The sequence below is a fragment of the Pseudophryne corroboree genome, chromosome 6 (assembly GCF_028390025.1).
Source record: "Pseudophryne corroboree isolate aPseCor3 chromosome 6, aPseCor3.hap2, whole genome shotgun sequence".
In the NCBI taxonomy this organism is placed as follows: Eukaryota; Metazoa; Chordata; class Amphibia; order Anura; family Myobatrachidae; genus Pseudophryne; species Pseudophryne corroboree.
This window is the reverse complement of record NC_086449.1, coordinates 463,679,816-463,693,165: the sequence shown is the minus strand read 5'-3', so window position 1 is coordinate 463,693,165 and position 13,350 is coordinate 463,679,816. Positions and strand designations below refer to the sequence as shown.

At 44.5% G+C, this 13,350-nt stretch overlaps 1 protein-coding gene across 1 annotated transcript in view; it reads left to right on the top strand.

The window, feature by feature from the left end:
* LOC134935366 (hyaluronidase-1-like) overlaps positions 1–7,785 on the top strand; it is a 41,309-nt gene extending 33,524 nt beyond the window's left edge. Inside the window, exons 4-5 of the mRNA XM_063930470.1 lie at positions 6,736–6,825; positions 6,941–7,785. Coding sequence (XP_063786540.1) covers positions 6,736–6,825; positions 6,941–7,372 — 522 coding nt within the window. The 3' untranslated portion in view covers positions 7,373–7,785. The remainder of the gene's footprint in view (positions 1–6,735; positions 6,826–6,940) is intronic.
* The last annotated feature ends 5,565 nt before the right edge of the window (positions 7,786–13,350 follow it).

Below are 13,350 nucleotides of genomic sequence, written 5' to 3'. Positions count from 1 at the left end.
TTGCATATGAGGTGGTATTGGCACAATAACCTGTGCCTCCACCAACTTCTGGACGGCTTCTTGCAGGACAGTCCTGTCTGCCAGCAGAGCTGGCATGCCTGATCTGAAAAAACGGTGAGGAGGGAGATTTTGAAATTCAAGCCTGTACCCCTGGGACACAATATCATGCACCCAGGGGTCCAGGCCGGAGGACACCCAGACATGACTGAAATGTCTGAGTCTCGCTCCCACCGGCCCCACCTCCGGGGCGTGCAGTCCACCGTCATGCAGAGGACTTTGGTGTACCTGAAGCAGGTTTCTGTTCCTGGGAACCTGCAGCCGCAGGTTTCTTGAACTTGGGCCAACCTACCCGAAAGAAGGTGTTGGACGGTTTGGCCTTTCTGGGCTTGGTAGACTGAAAGGGCTTTGATGTAACTGAAGAAAATGGTTTCTTCGGAGCAGATGTAGCTGAGGGAAGAAAGGGTGGAGATCCACACATCTAATGCTTCCCCAAAGAGAGCCTGACCTGTGTAGGGTAGGGTCTCCACACTTCTCCTGGATTCCGCGTCGACAGACCACTGGCGCAACCACAGTCCTCGATGAGCTGATACTGACATGGAGGAAATTCCCGCAGCCATGGAACCCAGATCCTTCATGGATTCTACCAGAAATCCTGCTGAATCCTGAATGTTACGTAAAACAATTCAACATCACATTTTTCCATAGTATCCAAGTCCTCAAGTAACGTGCCTGACCACTTTACTATAGCTTTGGCAATCCAAGCACTGGCAATAGTGGGGTGTAGTATTGCCCCAGAAGCCGTGTACATGGATTTGAGCGTATTATCAATTTTACGATCAGCTGGCTCTTTCAAGGCTGTAGATCCTGGAACAGGTAAAACCACCCTTTTTGAGAGTCTGGATACTGACGCGTCAACAATAGGCAGGCTATCCCATTTCTTTCTATCCTCTACCGGGAAAGGAAACACTACCCTTTTGGGTATCTGGAATTTTTTATCCGGGTTTTCCCAAGCCTTTTCAAATATAGCATTTAATTCCTTTGACGCAGGGAAGGTTAGCGATGCTTTCTTATTTTCAGTGAAGTAAGCCTCCTCAACCTGCTCGGGTGTTGTATCAGCAATATTCAACACATCCCTAATAGCCTCTATCATCACAGAGTTCTGTAGAGTCTGAGTTGCAGATTCATTTTGTGCAACCCTATTTGAAATCTGAGAAATCATAGATTTGATAGAGGATAACCACTCAGGCTCCCTTGCTGGAATCTGTGCTAAACCAGTGCAATCCTGATTACATGGAATGGGATCATCCTGAGAGGACATATTCTCTGCAGCATATGACACAGAGTCCCTGGACATTGCTTAATGGAGACCACAGACACTCAACACACACACACACACACACACACACACACACACACACACACACACACACACGGACAGAGTTTCACCCCCAAGAATGGCAAGAGAGACACAGAGATTGGAGCCAACCCACACACAGCGCTTTTAATATAAAGGAAGACCCCCCTATCAGCGCTGACTATGCACCTTAATCGGTTACACAGTCGTTTTGCAGCCTCCTCCCCCCCTTCTACAACCCCCTGCTACCGTGAGAGATAGCTGGAGTTGCTGTGGAGGGACTTGCTCTTCACTGACAGCGTTGTGCAGGCAGGAAAATGGCGCTGAACGCCGCTCTGAGAAGCTCCGCCCCCAAAATGGCGCTGTCTTCCCGCTTCATAGGATTATACTGGCCTGAGGGTTTATGCTGGCTAAGATCCCGGGACCCCGACAGGCTGTGTGACCAGTGTAGGGTGTAGGCGCTGACTTAGGGCGCCCCTCACAGCATCGCACTATGTACCGCTGAGCCTCCGGAGCACAGTTAATACTGCCCTCCTACCCTGATGCCGCGATCTTCACACCGGCACTGATCTTCGGCTCTGTAAGGGGGTGGCGGCATGCTGCTAGGGTGAGCGATCCCCTGTGGCGGGGAACGATCTATCCCCTCAGGAGCTCAGTGTCCTGTCAGCGGAGATAGTGGCTCAGACCCCGCAGGGCGGACACTACTCCCCCCCTTAGTCCCACGAAGCAGGGAGGCTGTTGCCAGCAGCCTCCCTGTAAAATAATAAACTCTAAACTAAACTTTACTAGAGAAACTCACCCCTTCAGTGGAACGCACTCCCCCGCTCCATTAGACTCTCCCCGACCTTGCAAAGCGTCAAACGGGCGCTAAAAACACACCTATTCATCAAAGCATACACTCCCGATGCATAACCCAGTCCTGAAGCCGCGCCTCCACCCCCCTGCCTCATGCCGTGAACATGTCAACTTTGCTTGCATACTGCCATCAGGCTACCTCCCGCTTGCCTGCACCTCTTGTCATCTGTCTGTCACCCCTCCCCACTAGATTGTTAGCTCTTCAGAGCAGGGCCCTCTTTCCTCTTGTTATCTAAGTCCTCGTCTCGACACATTTCACTCGCAGCTCTCCCCTACTCAACGACCATCTTTACCCTGGTAAAGGCTCAACTCCATCTATGGCCACCAGCCCCTAGTAGTACGATGATCACTCCCTCAGTACTTACATCTTAGCTGTATTATGTCTTGAGAATGTGTGGTGCTCTATGTTACCTGTACTCTATTTCTGTTATTTATTTACTGTAATGCTATGTTTTGTCTCCCTGTACTGTCCTTTGTACGGCGCTGCGAAACACATGTGGCGCCTTATAAATAAAATGTAATAATAATAATAGCTGTGACCGGCTTCTCGGGCACATTTTCTAAACTGAGTCTGGTAGGAGGGGCATAGAGGGAGGAGCCAGCCCACGCTCTCAAACTCTTAAAGTGCCAATGGCTCCTGGTGGACCCGCCTATACCCCATGGTACTAATGTGGACCCCAGCATCCTCTAGGACGTAAGAGAAAGCACATTTTTGCATTATTCTACAGTACAAAACTAGTGGCACCAACTGGCCTGATATATATACACATATGTAGACTGTATATGTATGTATGTATATATATATATATATATATACACATCTACACAGACATACACACACAGATCACACATCCCCCCCCACACACACACACACACACACACACAGATCTACACACACACACACACACACACACACACACTGATAATTGCACACCTCCAAATCCTTTACATGGCTTCTGGAATGTCTGGCTGCAGCTGCTGCTCCAATAGGTCTGAACCCCACATCGAGCCCAGACCACAGCTCCTGTTGCTCCTCCCTCCTCCCAGCTTTCAACAGCCAGCAGGGAGACAGCTGCAGCAGAGAGAGGAGAGCGCCACCTCCTCCTGAACCATCTGGGACCTGAATACTGGGGGTCATTCCGGGTTGTTCGCTCGCAAGCTGCTTTTAGCAGCTTTGCACACGCTAAGCCGCCGCCTACTGACAGTGAATCTTAGCTTATCAAAATTGCGAACGAAAGATTAGCAGAATTGCGAATAGACACTTCTTAGCAGTTTCTGAGTAGCTCCAGACTTACTCGGCATCTGCGATCAGTTCAGTGCTTGTCGTTCCTGGTTTGACGTCACAAACACACCCAGCGTTCGCCCAGACACTCCTCCGTTTCTCCAGCCACTCCCGCGTTTTTCCCAGAAACTGTAGCGTTTTTTCACACACTCCCATAAAACGGCCAGTTTCCGCCCAGAAACACCCACTTCCTGTCAATCACATTCCGATCACCAGAACGAAGAAAAAACCTCGTAATGCCGTGAGTAAAAATCCTAACTGCATAGCAAATTTACTTGGCGCAGTCGCACTGCGGACATTGCGCATGCGCATTAGCGACTATTCGCTCCGTTGCAAGAAAAAAAATAACGAGCGAACAACTCGGAATGGCCCCCACTGTCCGGCTGCGCTGCGACACACACACACACTGGCGGCGGGCGGCGCTGTGCTGACGGCGGCATACAATGAGTCAGTGTAGTGTGGGCGGCTGTGGGCCACTTCACAGCACCAATCCTCAGTGCAATATAACGCCTGCACCGCTGCAAGTTCCGTCTCTGGAAAAAGAAGTATAAGTAACAGTGCTTATCTCCTCTGATAGTAAGATGCTTGGCAGAATCCCCAAAAAACCTCAATCCCTTCATAAGGTTCCAAGCTATTACATATCTATGAAAATGTATCAATTAAATGGCAATATAGCATATAGACAAAGTAATAATTTTAAAGGAGGGCTGTTTACTGCAATCTTATAGTAGTGTCATGGTGAGAGAAAGGGAATGGGGGAAGCACAAAAATCACAGAATGAGAGTAAAATATTAATGAACATATAATTATCTTAATATACTGTTGTATAAAGATTTGTGTCAAACACACCTCTGTATTAAACAAAATTCATAACAAATTATAAAGATTATGTCCTCACTTACTGGTTGTCCATACACCAAAGGGCAAGAGATGCCTGGCATGACTTAGACACTCGGAGAGGAGTAGCATACCATGTTTTCCTTCAAATTCAAAGGCTCAATGGAAAAAGAGGCACATGCCACAAAATTACTTTGTTTTAGCTTTCCAACTAGACATGTCTTGAAATATACCAGGGAGTTGTAGTTTGCTCCTGGTGAGAAACAGGCACGTGCCACTACTATGTCAGAAGTTAGTGGAGTAGATGGGCAGAAGCTACTTGATGGCATAAAAAATTCAAAATCCATGTGGATGTGGCATGTGCCTCTTTCCCACTGAGCCCCTTAATATTGCTCTTAGAAGCATTGCAGACACAGAGGTAAGCCACTCCCAGTCAGAGTCGGCCTTAGGCATAGGCAAACTAGGCAATTGCCTAGGGCATCTGGTATGCCTAGGGGCACAAGCAGCTTTTGCTGATTAAAATGATATGCGGCATTCCTATATTCTGTGTGTAGCATTTCGTATGCAGATACAGCCACAGTCGCACACAGTATATAGGCATGCTGCATATCATTTTAATCAGCAGAAGCTGCTTGTGCATCCTAGCCACATAGCAATGCAAATAAGATGCATTTTCATAAAAAATAGGCACCCGACATTAGCAGAGCTGCCAGTTGACTCACGCCAGGAACTATATGTGTCATTATTTGTATAAGGGCATTAATAATGTGTAACATATGTGTAAGGGGCATTATGTGTGTCATTATGTGTATAAGGGCACTAATAATGTGCGGCATATGTGTAAGGGATATTATGTGTGTCATTATGTGTATAAGGGCATTAACAATGTGCGGCATATGTGTAAGGGAAATTATGTGTATAAGGGCATTAATAAGGGTTGGCATAATGTGTAAGGCGCATTATGTTTATAAGGACATTAATAATGTGTGTCATATGTGTAAGGGGCATTACTGTGTGGTATTATGTGTATAAATGCATTAGCAATGTGTGGCATTATGTGTATAAGGTGCTCTACTGTGTGGCGTAACGTATAGAAAGGGCACTACTGTGTGGTCTAATGTGAATAAAGAGCAATATGGTATAGTGTAATGTGAATAAGGAGCAATATGGTGTGGTGTAATGAGAATAAAGAGCAATATGGTGTGGTGTAATGTGAATAAGGAGCAATTCAGTATGATGTTATGTGAATAAGGGGCACTACTGTGAGAAGTAACGTATATAAGGTAAATTGGTACTACTGTGTGATGTAATGTGAATAAGGGGCACTATCGTATGATAAATTGTGAATAAAGTTGCACTACTGTGAGGCATAATTTAAATTGGGGGTACTATTGTGTGGCCATGCCCCTTGCCAGCAAAAACTCATACCTTTTTTGGGCTGTGCACTGAATGTGCACACTGTTCTTATTTAAATTACAGGGGGTAGGAAAACAAAAAAGGACTGCTATGGGTGGGGGGGGTGATGGTGCTGGGAAAAGGGCGCAGGGTCAGAGGCAGAACTAGCGGTGGTGCTAGGGGGCACCAGCCAAAATCTTGCCTAGGGCATCATATTGTTTAGGGCCGGCTCTGCTCCCAGTGTACTAGAGACACTAGCCTGTGACTTTAACCGCACCACATTTGACTACTACTGTTTACATGGTTTTTCACATGTAAAATTTGCAGATGAAACCCAACAGAACTTGGAGCATAGTAATGTTGCAGCCGCTAACATATGAGCCCTTGTTACACAGATGTACAAATAGTACACACCAACTTAATCAGTGTAAGCTAGCAATGCAGTTTTATAGCATCTATGCTATATGAAATTGTCCCACTGAGTATTCAAATCGGGCCGTTTTCATCCATTTTAAAGGCATTTTCGTCAATGCCTTGTCACCTTTTTGTGAAAAGGCATTGGCGAAAAATACCTCAAAATTGGCTAAATTTACCCACGTTTTTGACGGAAAACAAAAGAATTTGCCAAGTCACATGTTTTCCGTCCCTGCCGCAATTTTTATTTAGGCGAAAATCCAGCCCTGTTATTGCATAGGGCAAATCCCTATTCGCCCTAAAAATAGCAAAGAGCTTCGTTTTTTTGACTAGGCAGAAAAACTAAGCTAATTGGATATCCCCCTATGTGTTTTAGTTATACAAATAAGATGCACGCATTGACTATTTTGAGCTAAAAAGATGCTCAGTGCAGCCAGGGCACGCGTGGCCTGGCACACAGAGAGGGGCAATTTAGTGCAACTGATGCAACAGCAAGAAAGGACACATCTGTATTTCTCCAAGAGATTTTTCTACCAATGCTAATTTTCTTAAAAATAGTTTAAGACTTCTGAAATATATTTTGCTATTTGCTGTCTAGATTGATCTAATTCATACAATTGGCGAAAGTGCTGCATTAGGAGCCGCAGGGATTGTGCTGTGGGGAGGAAGTGATTACTCCAGTACTCCGGTAAGATATAAAACTCTTATTTCAATCTATTATTAACCTTAAGAGAAACTGTAAGAGCACACTTAATAAAAATATACAAAATATAAAATACTGAAATACTGTTATATTTTTTCAGGAAAGCTGCAAACTAGTGAAGAACTATATTGATGGACCATTTGGACATTATATTGTCAATGTAACTTCAGCAGCTAAACTTTGCAGCAAAGTCTTGTGTGGAAAAAATGGAAGATGTGTAAGAAAGAATCTGAATTCAGCAGCTTACTTACACTTGAATCCGAGAAATTTTAAGATAAAGTCCCATGTTTCTGGCAAAGGACATTATGTCACTGGGCACCATGGAAAGGAAGATGTCCGATACATGAAGCACAGATTTGTGTGTCAGTGCTTTGAAGGGTGGACTGGAATGTCCTGTGAGCTTCCAGTAACTGAGGATTTGAAGTGGAAGACAGGCACCTCGCATAATGGCTCAGACTTATCATTCATTGCTTTTACCTTTTTGTTTTATGCATTTTTTCAAATCAGTATACTACTAGTGCTTTATACATAATTGTGAGGCTCTCATATATAACAAATATAAGCAACTAATACTTTAAATATCAAATCGTATCATGCTAATTCCACTCTAGTTAAAATGCAATCCTCACCTGCTTCCAGTGGATGGGTTATTTTATTATCTGAGCTCATATTCACAAGAATGCTACCTACTGCACTAGGTGCCCACAAAAGGTCTACCACCTATGTGTATGTGTATGTGACAAGTGCCCTACAAGAACATCTGAATGTTAAAATCTTAAGAGATTGACAATTACTGTATATGCTCTCCCATTAAACGTTGTAGGTTTTTGTTGGGCTTGGTATGTATCATGATACACTGTTACCACTTAATTTAAGAGGTTCCATCTACGGTTGAAAATTAATCAAAACACTTGAAACAGTAGAAAATTAATCAAAACACTTCCCTTTCATTAGAGATTAGTGAAAATGCAGTAACATTGAGTTAAGCGACAAAACATGTCACATAGGGGAGGGCAGCAAATGTCAATAAAGTACAGGTACCTACTTTCTGATAACGGTCAAGCTGCATGATGTTCTGGTCAGGGTGCTTTAGGCTAGTCTTGTTGATAAAGTCATTTAGGATATGGGTAATGGAATGTAGCAGTCGAAGTGAGAAATAGCAAAAGTGATCACTGAGTAGCCTAATGTGCTGCAAACAATAGTCCTGTAGTGTTTGCACTCATTTAATACAACCAGGTAATTTCATCAGAAGTTAATGGCAACTCATTATGAAGGTACCTGGTTGTAACCTATTGAGCTCGGGAATTTGCGTTACAGTATACACACAAATAGTAGTCTTGTTCATGCATAAAAGGGGTTTCTACCCCTTCTAATGGACTTCCCTCTTTAAAAATACCCTTTGAATGCAGCTCACCAGCGGTTAGTACATGCGTCACCCATTCAACACTGTTCTGCTATGTAGAGCAGCAGTGATTGTAACATACCTCTCAACTTTCTGGCCTGCTTAGGTAGCCAGGGAACAATCTACAAATTGGGACTGTCCCACCTACATTGTGACAGATTAGTCTCGGATTGTATTCAAAAAAGGGAAAAGGGCTTGTATTGAATAGCTGCTGGAGTAAAAGTCCGAGGCTATAAGGCAGTGGTTTCCAAACTTTTTTGAATCACGGCGCCCTAGAATATCAGAAGTTTTTTCACGGCACCCCAAGGCCAAACATTTCTTATTGAGAAATTTAGAAAGAAATATTACATTAAGTAGATCGCGTTTATATGTCATCCTTAGGGTCAGTTGTGTGGTGAGGGACAAGATTTGCTTCTGTTTGGCCACATATTTTATGACTGGCAGTCACCAGCACTGGTTTTGCCTCTTATATTGACCATGAATAATTTGAATTGGTCCAGGACAACCAACCCAGGGCACCCCTGCAAGTGTCCCGAGGCACCCCAGGGAGCCACGGCACACAGTTTGGGAACCTCTGACTTTTCCTCGCACAGTAATTAGTGCGGCTAACAGGGGCGGATTTACGGGTGAGGGCGCCCTAGGCACAACAGTAACCAGCCTGCCTAATTTTATTATTTTTATTGATTGATGATAGCCAATTTAATAGAGTAATATACTTTTTTTTAATTCTGCATACATATTTACTAAGTGGGACAGCTTGAAGGGGCAGTCTGTTCATGTCCTACCCATTTACACTTAGTACAGTGGAAATATTTTGCAGTTAGTGGTAATTTTTGGTCTCACAGGACCGACACAAGTAGCCAAGTGCCGCTCCCACACAAGTGCCACCCCTAGGCCCGTGCCTCACATGCCTAATGGGAAATTTGCTACTGGCGGCTAATTGAATCCAGCCCTATAGGTTCAGGTGCTTTTCTACAAACTCTCAGAGGGGTGTTATTTTTCACAGAGCATGATACTTTTATGCACATTTGGAATTATCAGTAGGAATAGGTTGCCTCATCAATTATTTTATTGATGTGTAATGAAACATCATTATGGGGGTCTTTCCAACCCGTTCGCACGCAGCGGTTTGTCCGCGTCGTTGCCCGGTGGCGATACGATGCGGATTATGAAGAAAGCGGTCGCAAGAAGATTGACAGAAAGAAGGCGTTCCTGAGCGTCACCAGACCGTTGGCGGACGTTTTCGGGGAGTGGTGGAGAAAAGGCAGGCGTGGTCAGAAGAACGGAGGGCGGATATCTGATGTCAAAGCCGGGACCTGCATCGCTGGAGCCGTCGCACAGGGTAAGTAGGTCTAGGGCTAGTCTTCTTTTACACAAAACTTTTTTTTAGCTTAGCAGGGCTGCACAAGCGTTCATAGCCCTGCTAAGCTAAAATACACTCCCCCATAGGCGTGGACTAGTTGATCGCAGCTACAAAAAGTTGCTGGCTGCGATCAACTCGGAATGACCACCAATGTGTGAATCTTACCAAGCAAAACTTTTGATCAGACTAAATGTAAAAACACGTCTTGATTAAAATAAAGTGTATATGCCAATCTAACAGCATTCCAATAGCAATATCAGCAGCAATAGCACTTAGAATATTGTGTTTGCATCTTGTTTATTACTAAAATCCTATGATTGTGCTCTGAATACTTACACTCTCAGTGGGAATTGCTGAAATAAATATCTACACAACAGTCAATCACTTTGCTAGAGGCCTAGTATTGAGGGATCTGCATAAATTGAAATATAGTGGGTCTATTGATGAAACTGGAATGATATTGGATCAAGATTGGATTGGATATTGATTGGATACTGGAGCAAGAAGATAATAGAATGGAGAATATATAACTTATACCCCTTTCACACCGCAGCTTTAACCCGGTAAATTGACGATTTTTAAGCCTTCCAAAACACTTCTAGCTGCAGTGTGAAAGGGCCACCTTGAATTTACCGGTTTCAAAATACCGGTATTTTGAAACGGTTAAAAAGCAGGGTCCTACACGGTTCAGACCCGTTTCATTGTGCAGTGTGAAAGGCTCACAAACGATATTTCCAAGCCACAGAAGGTGATAGGCTGTCTCCATGCGTGATGTCACCAGGCAGAAGCAGGAAATAAACTGGAGGAAACACATAAGAGTGAAGGGAGCGTTTTATTATACAGAATACAGTTTAAAATGGCAAATTGGAGTGATGAGGAGGTTAGGGAGCTGCTTAGGATCAGAGGGGATGAAGAAATATGTAGACAAATCACGGACAGTGAAGGATGCAGTAATCTACAAAAACATGGTAAAGATGCTTGAAGCTGCTAGGTTCCATCGTACGACTAGCCAAATTATTAATAATTAATTAATAATTATTAATAATTTGTGGGCCAGAAAAGTCCATTTACAATGACAACCACTGAGTTCTATGGATGAAACGGGTTCAGTGTGAAAGGTACCAAAACGGTAATGAAATGGTAATATACTGGTTACAACATGCGATGTGAAGGGGGTTTAACTGCTCAGACCCATTTTAAAACCCGTTTTAAGAAACGTTTTAAAAGCAGGGTTTGCGATGTGAAAGCAGCATAAGGTTACTGATCTGTAGAAAACTGTGTAGACAGAGCTTTAAAACAAATCTATATAGTCCAAATGCATGATTTAATAAACTCTGAAAATACTGTATGTCATTTGTTGTTTGTTCTGTGTATTTAAACAAAAAGTTTGTTTTCTTCAATGAGCCATAAAAATCCTACTGTGCACTCAAGCAATTGCATTTTATGCTTATCTGAAACAATATAAACATTGTTTTAGTAGGTGTTGAAAATAGGATTTTAATTACCTACCGGTAAATCCTTTTCTCGTAGTCCGTTGGGGGATACTGGGAATCCATTTAGTACCATGGGGTATAGACGGGTCCACTAGGAGCCATGGGCACTATAGAAGTTTGATTGTTTGTGCTGGCTCCTCCCTCTATGCCCCTCCTACCAGACTCAGTCTAGGAAACTGCCCGAGGAGACGGACATACTTTGAGAGAAGGATAGATAAGGAAAGTGGTGAGAATTCGAATCAGCACAACCAGAACAAGAGGAAAGCCATGCTAACCAAACTTGGAAACAGGGACAGCAACAGCTGAACCAAACAACATTACTGAACCAAGTAACGGAGTGGGAATAAGAAAGCACCGGGCTGGCGCTCAGTATCCCCTACGGACTACAAGAAAAGGATTTACAGATAGGTAATTAAAATCCTATTTTCTCTTACGTCCTAGGGGATCCTGGGAATCCATTTAGTACCATGGGGAAGTACCAAAGCTCCCAAACTGGGTGGAAGAGTGCTGAGGTTCCAGCAAAACTGATTGACCAAACTGAAGGTCCTCAGAGGCCAAAGTATCGAACTTGTAAACCTTAGTAAACGTGTTCGAACCTGATCAAGTAGCTGTTCGGCAGAGCTGTAAAGACGAGACACCTCGGGCAGCAGCCCAAGAGGAACCCACCGACCTAGTAGAGTGGGCTTGCTGTGGAATGCTGGATAGTGAGCCTGATCCAACGTGCAATAGACTGCTTCGAAGCAGGGCACCCAATTTTATTGGGATCATAAAGGACGAACAGCGAGTCCGATTTTCTGTGACAAGCTGTTCTCTTCACATAGACCTTCAAATCCTTTACAACATCCAAAGACTTTGAAGTAGCAGAGGGGTCCATAACAGCTGGAACCACAATAGGTTGGTTGATGTGAAACGCGGACACCACCTTAGGAAGAAATTGCTGACGAGTCCTGAGTTCAGCTCTGTCCTCATGGAAAATCAAGTAGGGGCTCTTGTAAGACAACACCCCCAGTTCCGACACACGTTTTGCTAAAGCCAATGCCAACAGTGTGACGGTCTTCCACGTAAGGTACTTTACATCCACTTCCTGTAACGGTTCAAACCAGTCCGATTGGAGGAACTGCAGCACCAAATTGAGATCCCAAGGTGCCGTAGGAGGCACAAAGGGAGGCTGGATGTGAAGAACACCTTTCAAGAATGTTTGGACTTCAGGTAGAGAAGCCAATTGTTTCTGAAAGAAAATAGACAAGGCCGAAATCTGAACGTAGGTCCACATCAACTCCCGACTGCAGAAAAAGCAGGAAACGTCCCAGATGAAATTCCACCGCAGAATATTGTGTGCTCTCACTCCAAGAGACATATTTCTTTCAGATATGATGGTAATGCTTAGACGCTACCCTCTTTCTGGCTTGGATCATAGTCGGGATGCCCTTTTCAGGAATCCCTCTCCTGGCTAGAATCAGCCGTTCAACTTACATGATGTTAAACGTAGCCGTTGTAAGTCTTGATAGACGAACAGGCACTGTTGCAGGAGATCCTCTCAAAGAGGCAGAGGCCACGGATCTTCGCTTAGTATCTCCCGAAGATCTGCATACAAGGCCCTTCTCGGCCAGTCCGGAGCAATGAGTATTGCTTAAACCTTTTCCCTTTTTACTCTTTTTAGAATTCTTGTGATCAGAGGAATGGGAGGAAACAAGTACACCAGCTGGTAGACCCACGGAGTTGTCAGGGCATCTACCGCTACTGCCTGTGGATCCCCCGACCTGGAACAATACTGCTTGAGCTTCTTGTTGAGTCGAGAGGCCATCGTGTTGATTTGTGGATACCTCCACCGATGTGTTAACCACCAGAACACCTCCAGGTGGAGGCCCCATTCCCCCGGGTGCAGATAGTGTCAGTTGAGGAAGTCTGCTTCCCAGTTGTCTACCCCCGGAATGAAGATCGCCAACAACGCCACGGCGTGTCTTTCCACCCAGAGGAGAATTCTTGACACCTCTGACATTGCGGCTCTGCTTTTTTCGTTCCACCCTGTCGGTTGATGTACGTTACCGCCGTAACATTGTCCGACTGAACCTGAGTGGCCTGGTTCTGAAGAAGAGATTAGGCCTGCAGAAAGGCGTTGTAGATAGCCCTTAGTTCCAGGATGTTTATTGGCAGGACGACTTCCTGACTTGACCATCTTCCCTGAAACTGCACCCCCTGGGTGACTGCTCCCAAAGGCTTGCATCTGTGGTTTTCACAATCCAATTCTGAAT